General features: G+C 35.3%; 2 protein-coding genes across 2 annotated transcripts; both read left to right on the top strand.

Annotated features, from left to right (window-relative positions):
• The first annotated feature begins 1244 nt into the window (after positions 1 to 1244).
• On the top strand, positions 1245 to 3378 carry LOC116013078. Its single transcript, XM_031252737.1, has 2 exons — positions 1245 to 2175; positions 2468 to 3378. The coding sequence occupies exons 1-2, from the start codon at positions 1245 to 1247 to the stop codon at positions 3376 to 3378; spliced, it is 1842 nt and encodes a 613-aa protein (XP_031108597.1).
• Positions 3379 to 11477: 8099 nt separating this feature from the next.
• On the top strand, positions 11478 to 16671 carry LOC116013791 (protein phosphatase 2C 57). The gene is made up of 11 exons (XM_031253720.1): positions 11478 to 11891; positions 13412 to 13540; positions 13674 to 13776; positions 13875 to 13985; positions 14085 to 14164; positions 14317 to 14370; positions 15374 to 15490; positions 15623 to 15677; positions 15759 to 15791; positions 15891 to 15940; positions 16415 to 16671. The coding sequence occupies exons 1-11, from the start codon at positions 11563 to 11565 to the stop codon at positions 16536 to 16538; spliced, it is 1185 nt and encodes a 394-aa protein (XP_031109580.1). The 5' UTR covers positions 11478 to 11562; the 3' UTR covers positions 16539 to 16671.
• Positions 16672 to 18153: the final 1482 nt, after the last annotated feature.

Here is an 18153-nt window from a genome sequence, read left to right on the forward strand (position 1 = left end):
CTGATATAAAAGGTATAAGCCCAGTTGTTTGTATGCATAGAATCCATTTAGAAGAAGATGCCAGGCCAACAAGGGAGCCACAAAGAAGACTCAACCCAACATTGAAGCCAACAAGGGAGCCACAAAGAAGACTCAACCCAACATTGAAGGATGTAAGGGAGCCACAAAGAAGACTCAACCCAACATTGAAGGATGTGGTATTTAAAGAGAGAAGACTCAACCCAACATTGAAGGATGTGGTATTTAAAGAGGTTCTTAAACTCCCAACATTGAAGGATGTGGTATTTAAAGAGGTTCTTAAACTCTTAGATGCAGGTATAATCTATCCAATTTCTGATAGTGAATGGGTAAGTCCAGTGTATGTAGTGCCAAAGAAAACTGGTATAACTGTGGTAAAAAATCATGTAGTGCCAAAGAAAACTGGTATAACTGTGGTAAAAAATCAAAAGAATGAATTGGTACCCATGAGAATACAAAATGGTTGGAGAATGTGCATAGATTTTAGGAAGTTGAACTTAGCTACAAGAAAAGATCATTTCCCTTTACCTTTTGTTGATCAAATGTTAGAAAGATTGGCTGGGCCTTTACCTTTTGTTGATCAAATGTTAGAAAGATTGGCTGGGAATTTACCTTTTGTTGATCAAATGTTAGAAAGATTGGCTGGGAAATTACCTTTTGTTGATCAAATGTTAGAAAGATTGGCTGGGAAATCTTGTTTTGTTGATCAAATGTTAGAAAGATTGGCTGGGAAATCTTGTTTTTGCTTTTTGGATGGATTTTCAGGTTACTATCAAATAGCCATTGCTCAAGAAGACAAAGAAAAGACTACTTTTACCTGTCCATTTGGAACATTCGCGTTCAGGCGGATGCCGTTTGGTTTATGTAATGCACCAGGGACATTCCAAAGATGCATGATGAGTATTTTTTCTGAATTTATTGAAAGTTGCATAGAAGTGTTTATGATTTTTTCTGAATTTATTGAAAGTTGCATAGAAGTGTTTATGGATGACTTTACTGTTTATGGCGATTGCATAGAAGTGTTTATGGATGACTTTACTGTTTATGGCGATTCCATAGAAGTGTTTATGGATGACTTTACTGTTTATGGCGATTCATTTGAAGTTTGTTTAAATAATTTGTCTAAAGTTTTAAAAAGATGTATTGATGCTAATTTGGTTTTGAATTAAGTTTTAAAAAGATGTATTGATGCTAATTTGGTTTTGAATTATGAAAAATGTCATTTTATGGTTAGTCAAGGAATTGTGTTAGGGCATGTAATTTCATCTAAGGGGATAGAAGTTGATAAGGCTAAAGTGGATTTGATTGTGAACTTACCTTACCCTACAAATGCTAAAGTGGATTTGATTGTGAACTTACCTTACCCTACAAATGTTAAAGTGGATTTGATTGTGAACTTACCTTACCCTACAAATGTTAGGGAAGTTCGTTCTGTGAACTTACCTTACCCTACAAATGTTAGGGAAGTTCGTTCTTTTCTTGGACATGCAGGATTTTATCGCAGGTTTATTAAGGATTTCTCAAGGATTGCTGTCCCTTTGTCTAAGCTGTTGCAAAAGGAGGTTACTTTTGAGTTTGGAAAGGAATGTCAAGAAGCTTTTGACAAGCTTAAGGCATTGCTAACAAGTGCACCTATTATTCAACCTCCAAACTGGGAACTACCCTTTGAGATTATGTGCGATGCCAGCAACTATGCAGTTGGAGCTGTTTTGGGCCAGAAAGTTGGGAAGCAAAGCCATGTCATATACTATGCTTCAAGAACATTGAATGTTGCACAGTGCAGTTACTCCACAACTGAGAAAGAACTTTTAGCTATTATTTTTGCTTTAGATAAATTTAGATCTTATTTGCTTGGTTCTAAAGTCATAGTTTTTTCTGACCATGCAGCATTGAAATATCTTTTGGGGAAAAAAGAATCTAAGCCTAGGCTAATAAGATGGATTTTATTACTTCAAGAGTTTGATTTGACAATAAAGGATCGAAAGGGAGCTGAAAATCCAGTGGCGGATCATCTAAGTAGGTTGGTGAGAGATGAAGATACACTTCCTATTTCTGAAAATTTTCCTGATGAGCAATTGTTCCAGATGTCATGTATGGTTCCTTGGTATAATGATCTTGTTAATTACTTAGTCATTGGAGCTTTACCTGATTACCTTAGTAAGTCTAGGAAAGAAAAAATAAGAAGTGAAGCTAAATATTATGTTTGGGATGAACCATATCTTTGGAAATTTTGTGCTGATCAAGTAATAAGACGATGTGTGCCTGAAAATGAACAACAGTCAGTTTTAACTTTTTGTCATAATTATGCATGTGGTGGTCATTTTAGTCCTAAGCGAACTGCGATAAAAGTTTTGGATAGTGGTTTGTATTGGGAGAATTTATTTAAAGATGCATATTTGTGTTGTAAGACTTGTGAAAAATGTCAAAAGACTGGTTCATTGTCTCATAGAAATATTTGATGTGTGGGGCATTGATTTCATGGGACCTTTTCCATCTTCTTGTGGCTTTCATTATATTCTATTAGCTGTTGATTATGTCTCGAAATGGGTGGAAGCAAAAGCCACCAAAACTGATGATTCTTCAGTGGTTGCAGGTTTTATGAAATCTAACATCTTTAACGGATTTGGAGTTCCGCGTGCTGTTATAAGTGATCAAGGGAGTCATTTTTGCAATCGAGTAATTGAAGCATTGTTCAAGAAGTATGGTGTGCATCACAGAATAGCTACAGTGTATCATCCCCAAACCAATGGGCAAGCTGAAGTGTCCAATAGGGAGGTAAAGTCTATTTTGGAAAAAACTGTGAACACAGGTAGGAAAGATTGGAGCTTACGGTTAGATGATGCTCTATGGGCCTATCGGACAGCTTACAAAACTCCGATTGGGATGTCTCCTTGTCGGTTGGTTTTTGGAAAAGCTTGTCATCTGCCCGTAGAAATTGCACATAAAGCCTACTGGGCAGTACAACGTTGTAATATGGAGATGAAGAAGGCTGGTGAAGAGAGGAGATTGCAGTTGCAGGAATTGGAGGAGTTGAGGTTAGATGCTTATGAAAATTCCAGGTTATACAAAGAGAAAATCAAGATGTTCCATGACAACATGATTTTGAGAAAAAGCTTTGAGGTAGGACAAAAAGTTTTATTATACAATTCTCGTTTGAAGCTTATGCCTGGTAAGTTACGTACTCGTTGGATTGGACCTTTTGTTGTTTCTGACGTTTTTCCTTATGGTGCAATAGAGATTAAAAGCATTGATACAGGAAAAGTTTTTAAGGTTAACGGTTACAGGTTAAAGCCCTTTCATGAGGGAATGACGATTTTTGGTTTGGAAGATGTTGATTTAGCCCTCTCGGAGTATTTGTGATTGAAAAAGACACATACAGGGTTGCGTCGGGCATAACGACATTAAACAAATGCGCTCTTGGGAGGCAACCCAATTCAATAATTCATTTTTTTCTCTTTTCTTTATTTTTTTTTATTTTTCAAATAAGTTTTCTTAAAATATGCTCAATTTCTTTGTGAATATGTGAAGTTTTTATGTGTGCATACATTGAGGACAATACATGATTTAAGTGTGGGGGAGAGTGTTGCACACTGATGATGACTTGTTTGGGTTACTTTCTTGTTATTTAGGGATATGTCTTAAGTTATGATATATTTTTGGTTTAGAGTTTTAACACATGAGAAAAGCAAGCATGATTTTATTTTATTATTTTTTTTCTCTTTTATGCAAAAAATATATTTTCAAATCCTTATTAGTTTTATTGAATGAAAATGTGCAAGATGCAATTTGACCCTTTTGGTGAGCTTCTGAGCCTACAGAGCAACACTTTGCTCAATTTTCTTTGTTGTGTGATATCAAGCATGGCTTGTGTATGCTAGAACTTGCTCTTAAATGCATTTTGAGACCACATTCAAGTGAGTTAGAACATGAAGATGAAAAGGGCACCTAGGTTGAGCCACTTTGAGCCAAAAAAGCCTACCTTGCATTTTAACACCTAGTGAGTGACTTTGAGCTTTTAGCCTTTCTTTTCTTTTAATTACCACATTACAAGCTATTTTTCCCTTTTCTTTGATTATTTTCCCCCAATAAATTTTGAACCCTTGAATTGAAGGAATCATATTAGTCTATTTGCACAAGGTTTTGCTTGTTCTTATTGTCAATAAAGTGTTACTATGAGTTCAAGATACAATTGGAAACTGAAAAGTGTAGTTTTTATTGGGAGTTGAATTAATTTATCTAAGTGATGGTTCTTTTTATGTGAACTATTGTTTGTCTATGAAAAATGAAGTTGAGAAATATGGAAAAGGAAAAAATGAAGAGAATTGAGGAAAGAAAGTGTTATGAAACAAAAGAAAGAGTTTGAATAAAGTCTTATGAAGGCAACAAAAGAAATGCAATATATATGTGGCAAAGGAAAAAAGTATGAAAGATGAAGAAAGTGAAAAAAACATGAAAATGAAATGTGAAGGTGATGGAGGAATGAAAATATGTTTATGGCTTTGTAATTTTTCTTAGGGTGAAATTTTGTGTAGAGGCTTATGTGGTTCCTTCAACTTGTTAAGCCTAAAAATTCCTTTTACCATATCCCTTTACCCTAGCCAAGTTACAACCTTTAATGAAAGACCCTTTGATTCATGGTTTAACTCATGTTTGCTAGTGGTAGAGATTTGATTTACTTGCAAGCCTATGGGATTACTTGGTATGTTTTGATTTGAGAGTTTGATACACTATACCTTAGACACTATGAGTGCAATGAGTGAATTGTGAAACTTTGTGAGGGTGTTAAGTCTTGTTCATTTGATTTTGATAAAACTAGTGAGTCATTTTATTTATTTATTTTCAAGTGTTATCAATAAATCATGCTTGTTCTCTTGAGTGTGTTTCACCTCTAGTACTTAAATATATAATAACTTTTGAGATATTTTTAGGTGACTTGGAAGGAGTTGGAAAAGTCTATGTTTGAAGGATGAGGATATGCTTGAGGGCAAGCATAGTTTTAGTGTGGGAGAATTATGATAAGCATATTTTATACCATGATTTAAATAAGATTTTATAGGTTAATTTTATTATTTATATTTTATATTTTATCAATTTAGTATATTTATTATATTAGGATGAGATAACTTTAGTTAATAAATTTAAGTAGAATTAAGCTTATAGTTAAATTGATTTTAATAAATTAGTTTAGTGGGTCTCACTTATTTAATAATCCTAATTATACTTTGATTGTTTGACTTTAATTTGTTTTGCTACGTTACTTTATTTTACTTTTATTTATTTTAGTTTTTTTTTGTTTTGTTTACGTACAACAGCCGCAGGTTTGCGAATTACAATCGACAACGAAATAAAAGGCGCAAGCGGAGCTTCGGACGGCGACTTCGAATGGTTTTCGTTCGCGGAAGATCAAAAATCAAACAAGCTTTTGAATTTGAGGTTGAAATTGTGAGAGAAATCAGCCTTTGATTTGGTAAGAGCAATAATTTTAGGGAAAATTGTTGATTCAAAACCCTATAAAAGGAGAGTTATTCTGATGTATTTTAGCAGATTGTTCCTTTCATATTCTTGGAACTTTAGAATAGTTTTTCTCCATGTCTGGCTAGATTTTATTTATTTTGATTCAAGGAATTGAAATTTCAGTTGTGAATTTAGGAAGGTTCGATTTCAATTAATTTGTTGGATTCATGTACTTCCTGTTCTTTTTAAGTTAATTTTCCAGGGAAGACTGATAATGAATTAAATTGACAACTTAGTTTATTATTGTTTTCCTATTGCTATCTATGAGTTTATGATCCGTAATTGTCATAAACAATTAGACCGAGTAGTCTGTATTAATTATATTATTGTGATCAGTACATAAAGAACAGGAAGACTAAGTTGCAGGTTGTAGCTATCTCAATCTGTGATTTAGGCTTAGCTACTTTTCATTTAAGTGTAATGATGTTATTGAGTGAATAAGGAACGCTATCGTCCCCAGTTTATTCAATAACAATTGTTGGATTGAATGCTTAGTTTGAACCAATTAATTCAGGGAGATCAAAGGCTAGTTATGGCTATCTTGATTAGTCTTTGGCTAAGTACTTGAATTAACAATTTATTTGTAAGAGCCAATGATCTAAGTCACATCTTTAATATTTCTTTTTCCTTGAATCAAATATCATCATACCTGAACTTGTTTACGATTATAGTTTACTTTATTTACTTATTTCAAATTATTTCTTCCACCCTAAGTTCTTTTAATTTAAGAAACGATCCTCATTAGTTCTCTTGGGATTCGACCTGGTCTTGCCACTACTACAAATTAGTGGAGTGAGCTAGTATTAATTTTGTAGGGCTTCGACAACCCTGCCATCGCTACCGCATTATTCCGTTATATATTCTTAACAGTATATATAATGATATCAAGTATAATTGATAATGATGTAGACTGACATTGTAAATTTTTGCTATAATTTTGACCTCCTAACGTGATTTTTTGACTCCGCCTTTGTATAGATACGGAGGTAAAGAACTCCATCTCCAAACTAGAGATGTAAGAGATGAAGGGTTCCCCAAGTCTTTCGTCTCTCTTTAATTTCCATTAATAGAGATGCCCCTCTCATTCTTAATTGTTGAAGAATTAAAAAAAAAACTAAAAATTTTATTATGAAGGTGGAGAGGTAGCTATAAATTTGAAACCTGCAAGGTTTTTTTTTTTTTTTTAAAATACTTTTCGCACTAGATTCAAAACATTATTTTGTACAAGTTAGTGATGCATGGAATTACATGCCGCATTTTACTTGAAATTTACAAGCTAAACAACTCAATTACACCATTTTTTACAAATTGAGGGGCGGTACAATTAGAACATTTTATATTTTGATGGCTTAATTGTTATTTAACTAATGGTTTGGATGCTTATTTTAACTCTTATATCTTAAAGTTTTAGTATTTTCATTGTAGTTATATATTATTTGTTTTGGTTTCATTGCTCTCTTTTTTTTCATTCTTCTTTTTTTCCTTTTCTAAAATGGTATATTTCCTAAAAACACAGAATTATGTGTAGAAAATTGACAAAGTGACAAAGAAGTATTGGTTGAATTATTTGTTGGTTACAAACATTTTTAGGAGAAAGACTTTTACAATGACAAAGCTTTTCTCATAAAAATATTTTCCTTATATAGTTTATTGAGTTAATGTGATATGAGATCTTCCGAGTATAATAATTTTGTCACGTTTAGTCTTAAACTTTTAAGTTAATCATCACCCATAATCATTCAACTTTCAAGTTAACCAATCATAGTCCTTCAACTTTCAAACTACCGTAGTCCTTCAACTTTCAAATTTTAACTAGCTATGATTCTTCTGAAAGGATGACTATGCCATTTCTTTACACGAACTAAATGGATAATGGTAACAAAAGGATCACAAATGGTTAAAATTTGAAAATTATTACAAGATCATAGGTGGTTAACTTGAAAGTTTAGGTCTAAATATGACAACACCATTATATTTGGAGGACCTCAGATTTCATTAACTCATAATTAATTTATACGTGAAGGCAAAGAAGTATTAGAATTTTTTTTCCAATGCTGTCATCGACCATCACGACCACTATAAAGGTCGTTGAAATGTTAATGTATGTAGGTATGTGTGCATAATGTAATTGATTTCTTGTGAGGGCCATGGAACTTAGAGATGAGGTTTTATAATAAATAATATACGTGTTTATTATTGGTCGCACCTTTTTTTTTTTTTTTTTTTAATTATTGAGGTCTTACCCTTCACTTAGAACCATAGAAATGAGTTTCCGTGTGTTTGACATTCTCATGTGCAGTTGCTTTACATGCGTAATTTTCTTTTTTAATGTGCGTGATTTTCCTTCTTAAGGTGCGTGGTTTGTATGCTTAAGGTGCGTCCGTGTTGAAACTTAAGGTGAGTGAACCTAAAGCTTAAGGTGCGTTGTTTTCTTTCTTAAAGTGCATTGTTTTTCTTCTTAAGGTGCGTGATTTGTATGCTTAAGGTGTGTGAGTTGTTGAAACTTAAGGTGCACCAGTTTAAAACCTTAGGTGCATGGTTTGTGTTCTTAAGGTGCATGGTTTGTGTACTTAAGGTGTGATGTGTAGCAAAAATGAGTGATGGTGAGTGTACGTGTGTGAAATATCGTTCCACTGAAGATTGGGGGTTATGACACGCAATATGCAATCACAAAACTAGGCACTAGCACAAGGAAATCAACAAGAAGCTAAGTAAACGACAACAAGGTAGAACAAGCATATATAAACAATAGATAAATACAAAATAAAGAAATAGGACTCAAGTTAGGGGCATTACCATCTAGATGCTTTAACATTTAAGTTTGGGGGAAGAACATTTTACCTAGGGTCTTGAGGCAAGCACAAATAAATCCTAGTCAAAATAAGGATTAGAACAAGGATTACCCCACTCCCGTGGTGTATCAACCCCAAGTCCTTGAAGAACAAAAGTTATTTAAGCCCCAATCTACCCCTATTTCCATAGAAGGGAAATTGGGTTCGAGAGTGGGAAGGCTCAAGTCTTCCATCCAATTCCCATTGAGATAAAAGACTTTCCAAACACAAACAACAATTGCTACGTATCAACTATTGCAAGATAGATTAAAGACCCAACTCAAACACATGAACCTTAGGTTGGGGTACGGTTCTTCCCCTTTTTCACAATAATCACAACTTAAGCATCAAAATAGGTAATACAACTCTAACTCAAGCCCATAAACTAACAACTCATGATTAAATAGCATAAAGAACACAAAAACACAAGTAATAAACATAAATCTTGCAAAAGAAAAATAGATAAGGGAAAAAAAAGCTTCTCTATTGAAATGTGTGGTAGAATCTTGAAATCAAAGTTCAAATCCAAGATTACAAGCTCCAAAACTTAGATCTAAGCCTAATCTAACCTAAAAATATGAAAGGGAGTGAATGGGAGTGTCTAGGGTTCAACCATGTGTCAAAACCAAGTTCAAAATGCTCAAAACGAGCTTAAATATACACATAGCAGGTGCGAAACGGCCACCCACACGGCCATTTCGGTGCCCATTTCATTTAGGCCGAATTACAGTGCATTTCTCACTGTGTAAGCAGAATTCTATGACTCTGCTTTGGCCTCTAGGCTATTTTTCACCCTTAAAACCATTTCATTGGCCTTTGTAGTCTTCAACAAAATTGTATCCCTTCAAGTTGGCTTTCAAATGGCTCAAGAATTACCTCAATTGGCCATTCCTAGGCTGAGATATGGTCAAAATACCGAACAGTGGCAGATTTGGACGAAATCTGTAAGTTTGGACGATTTTGACCCATTTGGCTTCTTTTTAAAGCTTTAATGTCCCATGATAGTTTTAGCCCTTTGAGCCTTCGTTCCAATGGCACAAGAATCACTCAATTTGGATATTTATAGGCCGAGATATCGTCCAATCACTAAGATGTCGACGTGCAGAAATTTCAATACCTTGACCCTTTGCTTCTCTTTTGTTTTGGTTTTCCCAAATGACCAACACCATTGAAAATAAAACTCTTAGGCTCCCTTGGAAGTGTTGCACCCATCTCCATAGTTTCTCCTTGGCTTTCATTGACTCCAAATGCATCCAAAATGTTCCTTTTGACTCTAGTTTCCTTCAAAATGCATGAAAATATTCATCTTTGCTTCCAAATCCAAAATCCTTGCAAAACAACACAGTTTAGTCATATTCTCATTAAATTTGGAATGATCAATAAGCAAAATGACTTAGTGAAATGGGGAAAAATATAGACAAATAAGCACTTATCTAGGTGCATCGTCCTAAAGCTTTAGGTGCGCGTGGTTTGTATTTTTAAGGTACTTTTTTTGTGTGTTTAAGGTGCATAGTTTGTGTACTTAATGTGAACCATTGTAATGGTTAAGGTGCGTAACCGCACAACTGCACGGGAACCCTTCCCCGCACCTGAATCCTTCCCTAGAACCATATATATATATATAGGTAAGTCGTCAGGTTCGAATGGAATGAATCCATGTTTCTATCAACATTTTTGAGATATATTGGGTGAGGATGTCACGGAGTTTGTTCTTGATTGTCTTAATAAAGTCTCTTTCCCTTTTGAGCTTGATGACGCTAACATAGTGTTGACTTCCAAGAAGCTTGCTCCTAAAATAGTGGCAAATTTGAGACTTATTGCTTTGTGCAACGTGGTGTACAAAATTATGGCGAAGATGATAGCCAATCATATGAAGCCTATGTTGGAAGGTGTTGTTTATGACTCTCAAAGTGTTTTTCTCACTGGTAGGTTAATTATTGATAATTTCTTGATTGCTTTTAAGGTTGGTCATTTTATGAGAAGAAAGCACTTGGGGAAGGTGGGTTAGGCAGCTCTCAAGACATGGCCAAGGCATCCAACCGTATGGAATGGTCTTTTCTTAGAGCTATGATGCAAGGCTTGGGCTTTGACGGTAAATGGACTGACTTGGTTATGGCATGTGTTACGTTTGTTCGGTATAAGGTGTTGGCAAATGGTTGACCTTCGGAGATTACCACCCCGTCTCGTGGGTTGAGGCAATGAGATCCCCCTTCCCCCTATCTTTTCATTATTTGTGTAGAATGATTGTCATTATTGCTGCAGGAAGCCCAAGCCAAAAGTTCTATTCAGGGCTGTAGGGTGGCTTGCGGGGCCCGCCCGTTTCCCATCTTTTATTTTTTTATTTTTTTTTATACTGATGACAACCTTTTGTTTTTAAAGCAAACTTGCAGGAGGCGGCAAAGATCAATAGATGCCTTCAGACCTATGAGTTGTTGTTAGGGCAAGTGGTGAACTACCATAAAGCAAACTGTCACTCTTGGCTTCAATTACAGCTAGAAGAAAAGACAAGTTTACTTCTAGGTTTGATGGTTCACAAATGAAAAAAAGTAATGGATGACCTATTTAAGTAGCGTTTGACTACTCAAGGGATTTAATTTAGTAAAATTTTAAACAGAGAACCTAGTTAAGTAAATGCTGATAGTCCAGAGATCCTAACTGGTATTTTGATTACTCAAGGGATTTATTTAAGTAAAATTTTAAACAGATGACCTAGTGAAGTAAATACCAATAGTCAAGGGATCCTAAATGATATTAACTCTTTTGTAAAATCTCATCTTATTTTGGATAAATAGACATACTCCAAGTTGAGAAAGTATGTATGAACAGATACTACAATATAATAGAGTCAGTAGAACTAAAAAAAAAATAGACATACTCCATAAGTATGACCCACAATCATTATCTGACGATGTGTATTGACTAAACTTTAGCTTATGATCCTAGTCAGTATAGAATCACAAAAAGGTAAATCAACTTATATTGTCCATAATTGATCGATTTAAATAAAAAAAAGACTGAAATTTAAGTTCATAACTATGTAACACAGCCCACAAGACTACAGTATATTTGAGTGGTGGAAACAGTTCTGCGATTCCTCTTATCCTTACAATCACTAAACCTCGGCCACACGCCCTATTCTCGCGTCTTTTGGATTCCTAAAAACCTCATTCCACGCCCACGCTTATTACATCTCTAATCAATGGCCCTGCTTAGCCCCCAAATTCAAAAATCTCTGCTAACCAGACTCTACTCTAACTATGCATACACTATAGGCACCAAAAAAAGCATTATAGTTAAGGGTAATGGAGGGCGACGACGAACCGGGAGATGCTGCTCCGCCATTGCGATCGATTCCCCCGCTTCGGTTTCCGGCGTTTCCGGTGTCAGATGGGGTTCGTCGCTGCTACAAGGCCCGCGGGAGGAGATGGAAGACGCCGCCGTTATAGTTCAGTCCGATGATCTTGGTGGCTTCTCTTATGCTGCGGTTTTTGACGGCCATGCTGGGTTTTCTTCCGCCAGATTCCTCAGGTGTGTGAAAATGGCAAAACTACTTTTATGTTTTATTTTTTAATATCTATTTTTTGTTTAAAAATTTCTGAATTCTTCGGATGATTATTTGTTGATATCGTTGAGTGATTGCCAAATAGTTGTTAGCTGATTGCAGTTAGCTGGTTAGTTTATTGGATGAGTGTTTTTATTAGTTGATAGCATTAACTAATTGTAGAAAGATGTCCGCTAAATTAGTTGATAGCTGATTACATGCAAAATGATTTTGTCAAAAAGTTGATTTTTTTTTTAATTTAACATTTTGGAGCAATAACCTGTTACAAAAAAAGTTAATTAATCAAATACTTATATTAATTGTTTAACCAGCTCAAATAGAGTTAATAGTAATGAAATAAGCTAAAATTGGCTGTTAAGCTAACTATGTTACAAAATAGGGCCTTTATGTGCTTTGATTTAAGGTTCCTACATTAATTAAGATACTATTATTAAATTTTTAGGAATAGTTATAGACAAATCTTTAGGTAATTTAATACTACAATTTAAAAGTTGGTGTAATTTTAGCCTGTGTTAATACGATTTATTAAAATGGATTGAGTTGAACACTATTTTCATAAAAGAATATATCAGTTTTATTATAGTGATCCCTTATTCTTGTTGCATAGGTTATTTCATTAGTCATTTTAATTTAATATTTGACTTGAGAAAGATATCAATCATTCTCTTTAATGAACAACAAACAATTGTTATACTATGGACCAAGATTTATATTGCATTGTGAACTTTGGTCCAAAAATTATGTGTTTGCAGTTAACACATTTTGTACTTGTAGTTAACAATCTCTGTATCCGTAAACAAATTGAAGGCACATAACATGAGAATTACAAACACATAACATGAACTACAAATATATAAACTGTTGAGTGCATGTAAATTGCATACACATATCTAAAGGTTATTTTTGAATCAAGGTCCACAATGCAAGATAGACCAGGTATAATTTGCCCACAGCAAACATGTAAGCCAAATCTAGTTGGATTGGATTGAAAAATTGGTTAGACTTGTACCAATGTTCTAACTTTTGGTCTTAGATTACTAACATTAAAACATTTGACTATAATACTCCCTCCATTTTGTCTTGTTTACTATTCATTAGTCAAACCAACTCTTTCTCCATTGCTTATTTTCTTTAGTAATTTTAATTAGTTTTATTTTTGTTTTTTTGTGTGTTTAATAATACTTTTAATGTAGTTTCTAAATATATAAATTTTATATACTAATACTAAACTTTACTTAATATTATGAAAGTTGAATTAAAAATAACTTCAGTCATCGTTAATCGAACCAGACAAATAAAATGGGATAGAGGGAGTATCACATTAGGCAAAGGATTCAATTTTTTTTTTTCCACTTTTATTTTTTTATTTTTTTTTTATTTTTTATTTTTAATCAATGGGCCAATTTTTCAAGGAAAAAGAAATTACTACAAGGTTGTACTGCTGCAATAATTTTGTATAATGTATGACTCGGTTTTCCACCCATAGGGAGGAGCTATATCGAGAATGTGTTAGAGCATTGCAGGGTGGGTTGCTGTTGAATGGAAAGGACCTGAATGCAATAAGTAAAGCACTACAAGACGCCTTTGAAACTGTTGATGCAAAACTTGTGAATTGGTAAATGCCAATTTGTCATCTCTCTGAAAATTTTGATCTTGCTTTAGCAAGATTCAAGGTACCATGGTTCAGTTATGATTTTATACTGTATATGATTGCATTGAAGGTTTAGCTGCTATTTCATTTTGTAAAGGCTTGAGACAAGCGGGCAGGAAATTGAATCTGGAGCAACCGCTACAGTTATATTTGTTGGGAAAGACACACTTTTCATATCACATCTTGGTGATTCGTGCGTGGTACATTATTATTATCCAGTCTTTGCAATAGGAAAAGATTTGTTGTTACCATTCTTTATAAATAGATAAAACAATATCCATGTATTATGTATATGCAGGTTCTCTCACGGTCTGGGAAAGCAGAAGCATTGACCAACTCTCACCGACCCTATGGGAGTAACAAAGTTTCTCTAGATGAAATTAGACGAATTAGGGAAGCAGGTGGATGGGTGAGCTTTATTTACTTGATCCCGTACTATCTGCTCTTCGTGAGTTGAAATGTACTCTTAGCATAAATTCCAATTCTAGTTTTGTATAAATAATTGCAGATTGTAAATGGACGAATCTGTGGAGATATTTCTGTATCCCGTGCTTTTGGGGATATGCGATTCAAGAACAAGAAGAATGAGTATGTCATTTCTACATTTCCTCAAAAAAATCAGAGCAGTCATCTGTTATTACTTTCAAAAATCAAAATATGGTTATTCGTAGATAGAAAGGACCACTTATAGTCTAATACTTTAAAATCTTGTATCCATCTTGTGGCATGTCAACTAAAAGGATGCTGGAGAAGGGTGTCGAGGAAGGCAGGTGGTCTCAAAAGTTTGCTTCCCGGTAGGTTCTATCTCGGATCCATTCATATCCATTTATATAGAATATGTTCAGTTTGATATATAAGAGGAGGGGTGGGAGGGCATCGACTATTTCCTTGGTTTTGTTTGTAAAAAATGAGCAAGGAGACCTGAAAGATATGGGATTGAAAACCATTCATTTCGATGATATATGTCATTGTTTTTACCATTTAAGCATACTATTACATAAGGAAAGCATTGATCTACCTGGACTATCCCTCCTTGTTCCCCTTGTTGAAAAACAAAGGGTTATGCTTGACTATACGGTTGTGTTTGTTTATGGATAGGTACTTAAATTAACAGTTATGTATCTGTATATATATGTACTATGTTTCTTCACTAGAAACATAGAATTATTATAGTAATATATTGTAATCTTTCAGGATTATATAATTTTGTCATTCCTTGATTCTTCATCTTTGCTTGGCGGATGGTTGTTATTCTCCACCCGCCAGGCCTTTTGATCTTTCAAATTCAACACACTTACACACCTAACACCCTGACACTGCCTTAGTCTTGTTCTTATGTTAGATTTCCCATTATGGTCGAAGAAATGAAACTAAATTGAGTTTCATAAGTCAAATATAGTTAATGGGCCAAGTCCAACACCATGTGGTTTAGGGGATTGTTGGGCCGAGGTTGGTAAAGGGCCAAGTCCAGCATCCTGACTCTTGAAAATGTGATGGTGGTATAAGGAAATAAAATTGCGCCTTCGCTACTAGCTATAGCTTTTGGCATGTGGTAAGCGATCCTAGCATTACCATATAAGCATACAATTACATAAGGAAAGCATTGATCTACCTGGACTATCCCTCCTTGTTCCCCTAACACCCTGACACTGCCTTAGTCTTGTTCTTATGTTAGATTTCCCATTCTGGTTGAAGAAATGAAACTAAATTGAGTTTCACAAGTCAAATATAGTTTATGGGTGAAATGTGTTTTATGATAAACTTCCACATGACAAAAACTGTTCTACACTTTCCCAGGGTGACATTTCGCGGTGACTTGGTTACTGCATTTCCAGATGTTTCTCAAGTTACTCTTGGATCAGATGCAGAATTTCTAGTACTAGCATCTGATGGATTGTGGGATTACGTTAACAGGTCCGTTCGCACTGCAATTTTCTACGCAGAGTTATCTGTTTCCATAACTTAGATTACAACCGATATTCACCACTGCTTGGCTGATAAATCCAGCAACCACTTACTCCCTGATTAATTTTGTCGAAAATTCAGCTCAGATGCAGTTAATTTGGTTAGGAATCAACTTCGGGAACACGGGGATGTTCAGGTCAGCAATCGCCATGTCCCAATACTTTAGTACACCCTGTTTAGTATCTAGCGTTTAACATCCTGTAATCACTGATGACAGATAGCTTGCGAAGCCCTTGCCAGGATGGCCCTGGTAATAAACTCTACCCAGATCAAATGCAAACTTGCATATAGAACCAAAAATGTAGAAATTCTGTGTTTTTTTTTAAAATTATATTTTCGTTTTCTACAGGATTATCAGCGATCACAAGATAACGTTAGCATTATCGTTGCTGATTTGGGGTATGTAATTCTTGGATGAATTAGTATTGTTTTAGTTCTATACCCGCTCTTTGAACAGTTGAGCACCTAATGGCCTGTTTGGTAGGCTGTAGTTGTAATTCAGCTACAGCCTAATTCTTTGTGGAGCACAATTATATTGTTTGGTTGGAAGGAATTGCAATTCATAGTGTTTCTCCCTTTATGAATTCCAATTCGGTGGTGGATGGAAAGGAAAAAAAGATGAAATTACAGCACTACCGTCAGATTATTATTATTAGTATTGCCAAGGGCATTTTAGTCTTTTCCTTTCAATTGCCAAAAATTCTATTCCTGCCTATCTAATGATGTAATTTGAAATCATATTTTATTTCCACCTTATTCTTTTCTCATGGAATTACAATTCCTTTCCCCTCTAATTCATTCCTTCCAACCAAACGCCCGGTAAGAGATTCACGGTTTTTGTTGCTCGACTGGTTTCTGAATGATTTGTTACAGGCGGACAGATTGGCGAACCTTGCCTGTGCAGCAGCAGAATGTGTTCTTGGAATTGGTTCAAGCTTTAGCTACGATAGGGATTGTGTCAGTTGGAATATGGATGACAACCCAACTTTCCTTTTGAGCATAATGATGTTGTGTGCTTAAATTTGTATATAGTTATCAGCTGAAAGCAACAAACATAGATCATCTAATGTTTGTATATTTGCCCTACATTTTCACTTGCTCATGTCAATATAATATTCATATTACTGTCTGGTCTGGGAATTTCATAAATTAAAGATTGGCAGAAAACTTGTGTGGGACTGTCTCACCGTGAGGCGGGTCGGGTAAAGTTAAGATGCAATTGTACTACTTATACTCACAAATGTAATGCTAATTAAGAATAAAATGTTTATTACTTATATAGGAAACATGTAATACTTTTAATACTTTTACATTTTGATTTAAAAGTATTACATTTTTTTAAAAGTATGTTTTTTCTTTTATCAGTAATTAACAAACACTTGTCAACATTATTTATGTTGGGAAACAATTCTCGAAATACCCAAGAAAATGGACGAAATAGAAAATTCACTAAAACAAATATTACAAGAAATATTACAAGGAAAAATAATCCACGAAGGATTACAACAAAAAGGAAATTACAAGAAAATTTCAGGAATTTAAATCTACAACAAAGGTTAGATAAACCTGGAATACAGGGACGGTGTATAACGGACTTTGGGGTAGTTGTAAGTACGAGTCGTGTTGTCACTTTCCTTAAAACCTTATTTACCGCTTCCCGGGGTGCTGGAACGTTGCGGCCTAGGTTTCCCAGGATAAAACGTACTACGGTCCTTGCGTTTGAGCACACAAACTCGGGACCCGACGAAGGAGAACGTGGGATGAACACAGGTGGCTTGAAGGAAGGAAGAGCAGAGTTTCGAGGTAGGAAAATTGATTTTCGTCTCTGTGTATGGCTTCACACAAAATGCTACTGCTCCCCTGGAAATATATAGGAGATTAAAGAATAAATAGCATCATAAACATGGCATTCAATTCTGGGAATGTAACCTTCGTAACAGCCTTCCACTAACCCCCACTAACAAGAGTTTTAACTTTGAAATTAATAATTGGAATTAATCTGAAATTAATTCCTTAAAGACTAGAGTTAATTCTCCTGAACGGTCACCATGGAGGTGAAGAGTTAGCCTAGAAGCTGTTCTCAAGAGGTCACCCGAAAGTCACGCTGGAGTACCGCCTGTGAGACGTGACTCTTTGCATCGAGAGGTCGATCGGGCGGACAGAGAGTGATCAGTTCTTTGCCGCGAGAGATCGACCTGTGAAGTGCGAGAGATCACGCTATTGCCGCGAACATCCTTCCGCGAGACATCGAACGTCGTTCGTGTCGCGCGGGCGTAACCGCACGAGACATCGCTGATGTCTCGAACTGCGCCCAGTTCGAGACATCAACGATGTCTCAAACTATCGCGAGACCTATGTCTCGAGCGCTGCCGCTGCGCACCTTCGAGAGGTCGCGGAGTGGTATGAGATGGAAAAAACCGCTCGGAGTTTTAGCATAACTTATGCCCGCAAGGCCTGCCAATTTTCGGACAACATTTGTGCCTTTCGAACTCATTTTTGAGATTTGATTTGCACCCCCCTTGCACGCGAGAGAGAGCATCTATGCTATACAAGTTAATTAGTCATAAAATGACTCTTGTATATATAGTGGGTGAAATCTTCTTCCCAAACCA

The sequence above is a fragment of the Ipomoea triloba genome, chromosome 3, assembly GCF_003576645.1.
Source record: "Ipomoea triloba cultivar NCNSP0323 chromosome 3, ASM357664v1".
NCBI classification, from domain to species: Eukaryota; Viridiplantae; Streptophyta; class Magnoliopsida; order Solanales; family Convolvulaceae; genus Ipomoea; species Ipomoea triloba.

Coding starts and splice junctions, on each gene's coding strand:
- LOC116013078 (XM_031252737.1), top strand. CDS start 1,245: ATGGTTAGTCAAGGAATTGTGTTAGGGCATGTAATTTCATCTAAGGGG. Junction 2,176..2,467: donor AGCTTTACCTGATTACCTTA/GTAAGTCTAGGA, acceptor ATTGTCTCATAG/AAATATTTGATGTGTGGGGC.
- LOC116013791 (XM_031253720.1), top strand. CDS start 11,563: ATGGCCCTGCTTAGCCCCCAAATTCAAAAATCTCTGCTAACCAGACTC. Junction 13,541..13,673: donor GATGCAAAACTTGTGAATTG/GTAAATGCCAAT, acceptor CATTTTGTAAAG/GCTTGAGACAAGCGGGCAGG. Junction 15,792..15,890: donor CCCTTGCCAGGATGGCCCTG/GTAATAAACTCT, acceptor CGTTTTCTACAG/GATTATCAGCGATCACAAGA.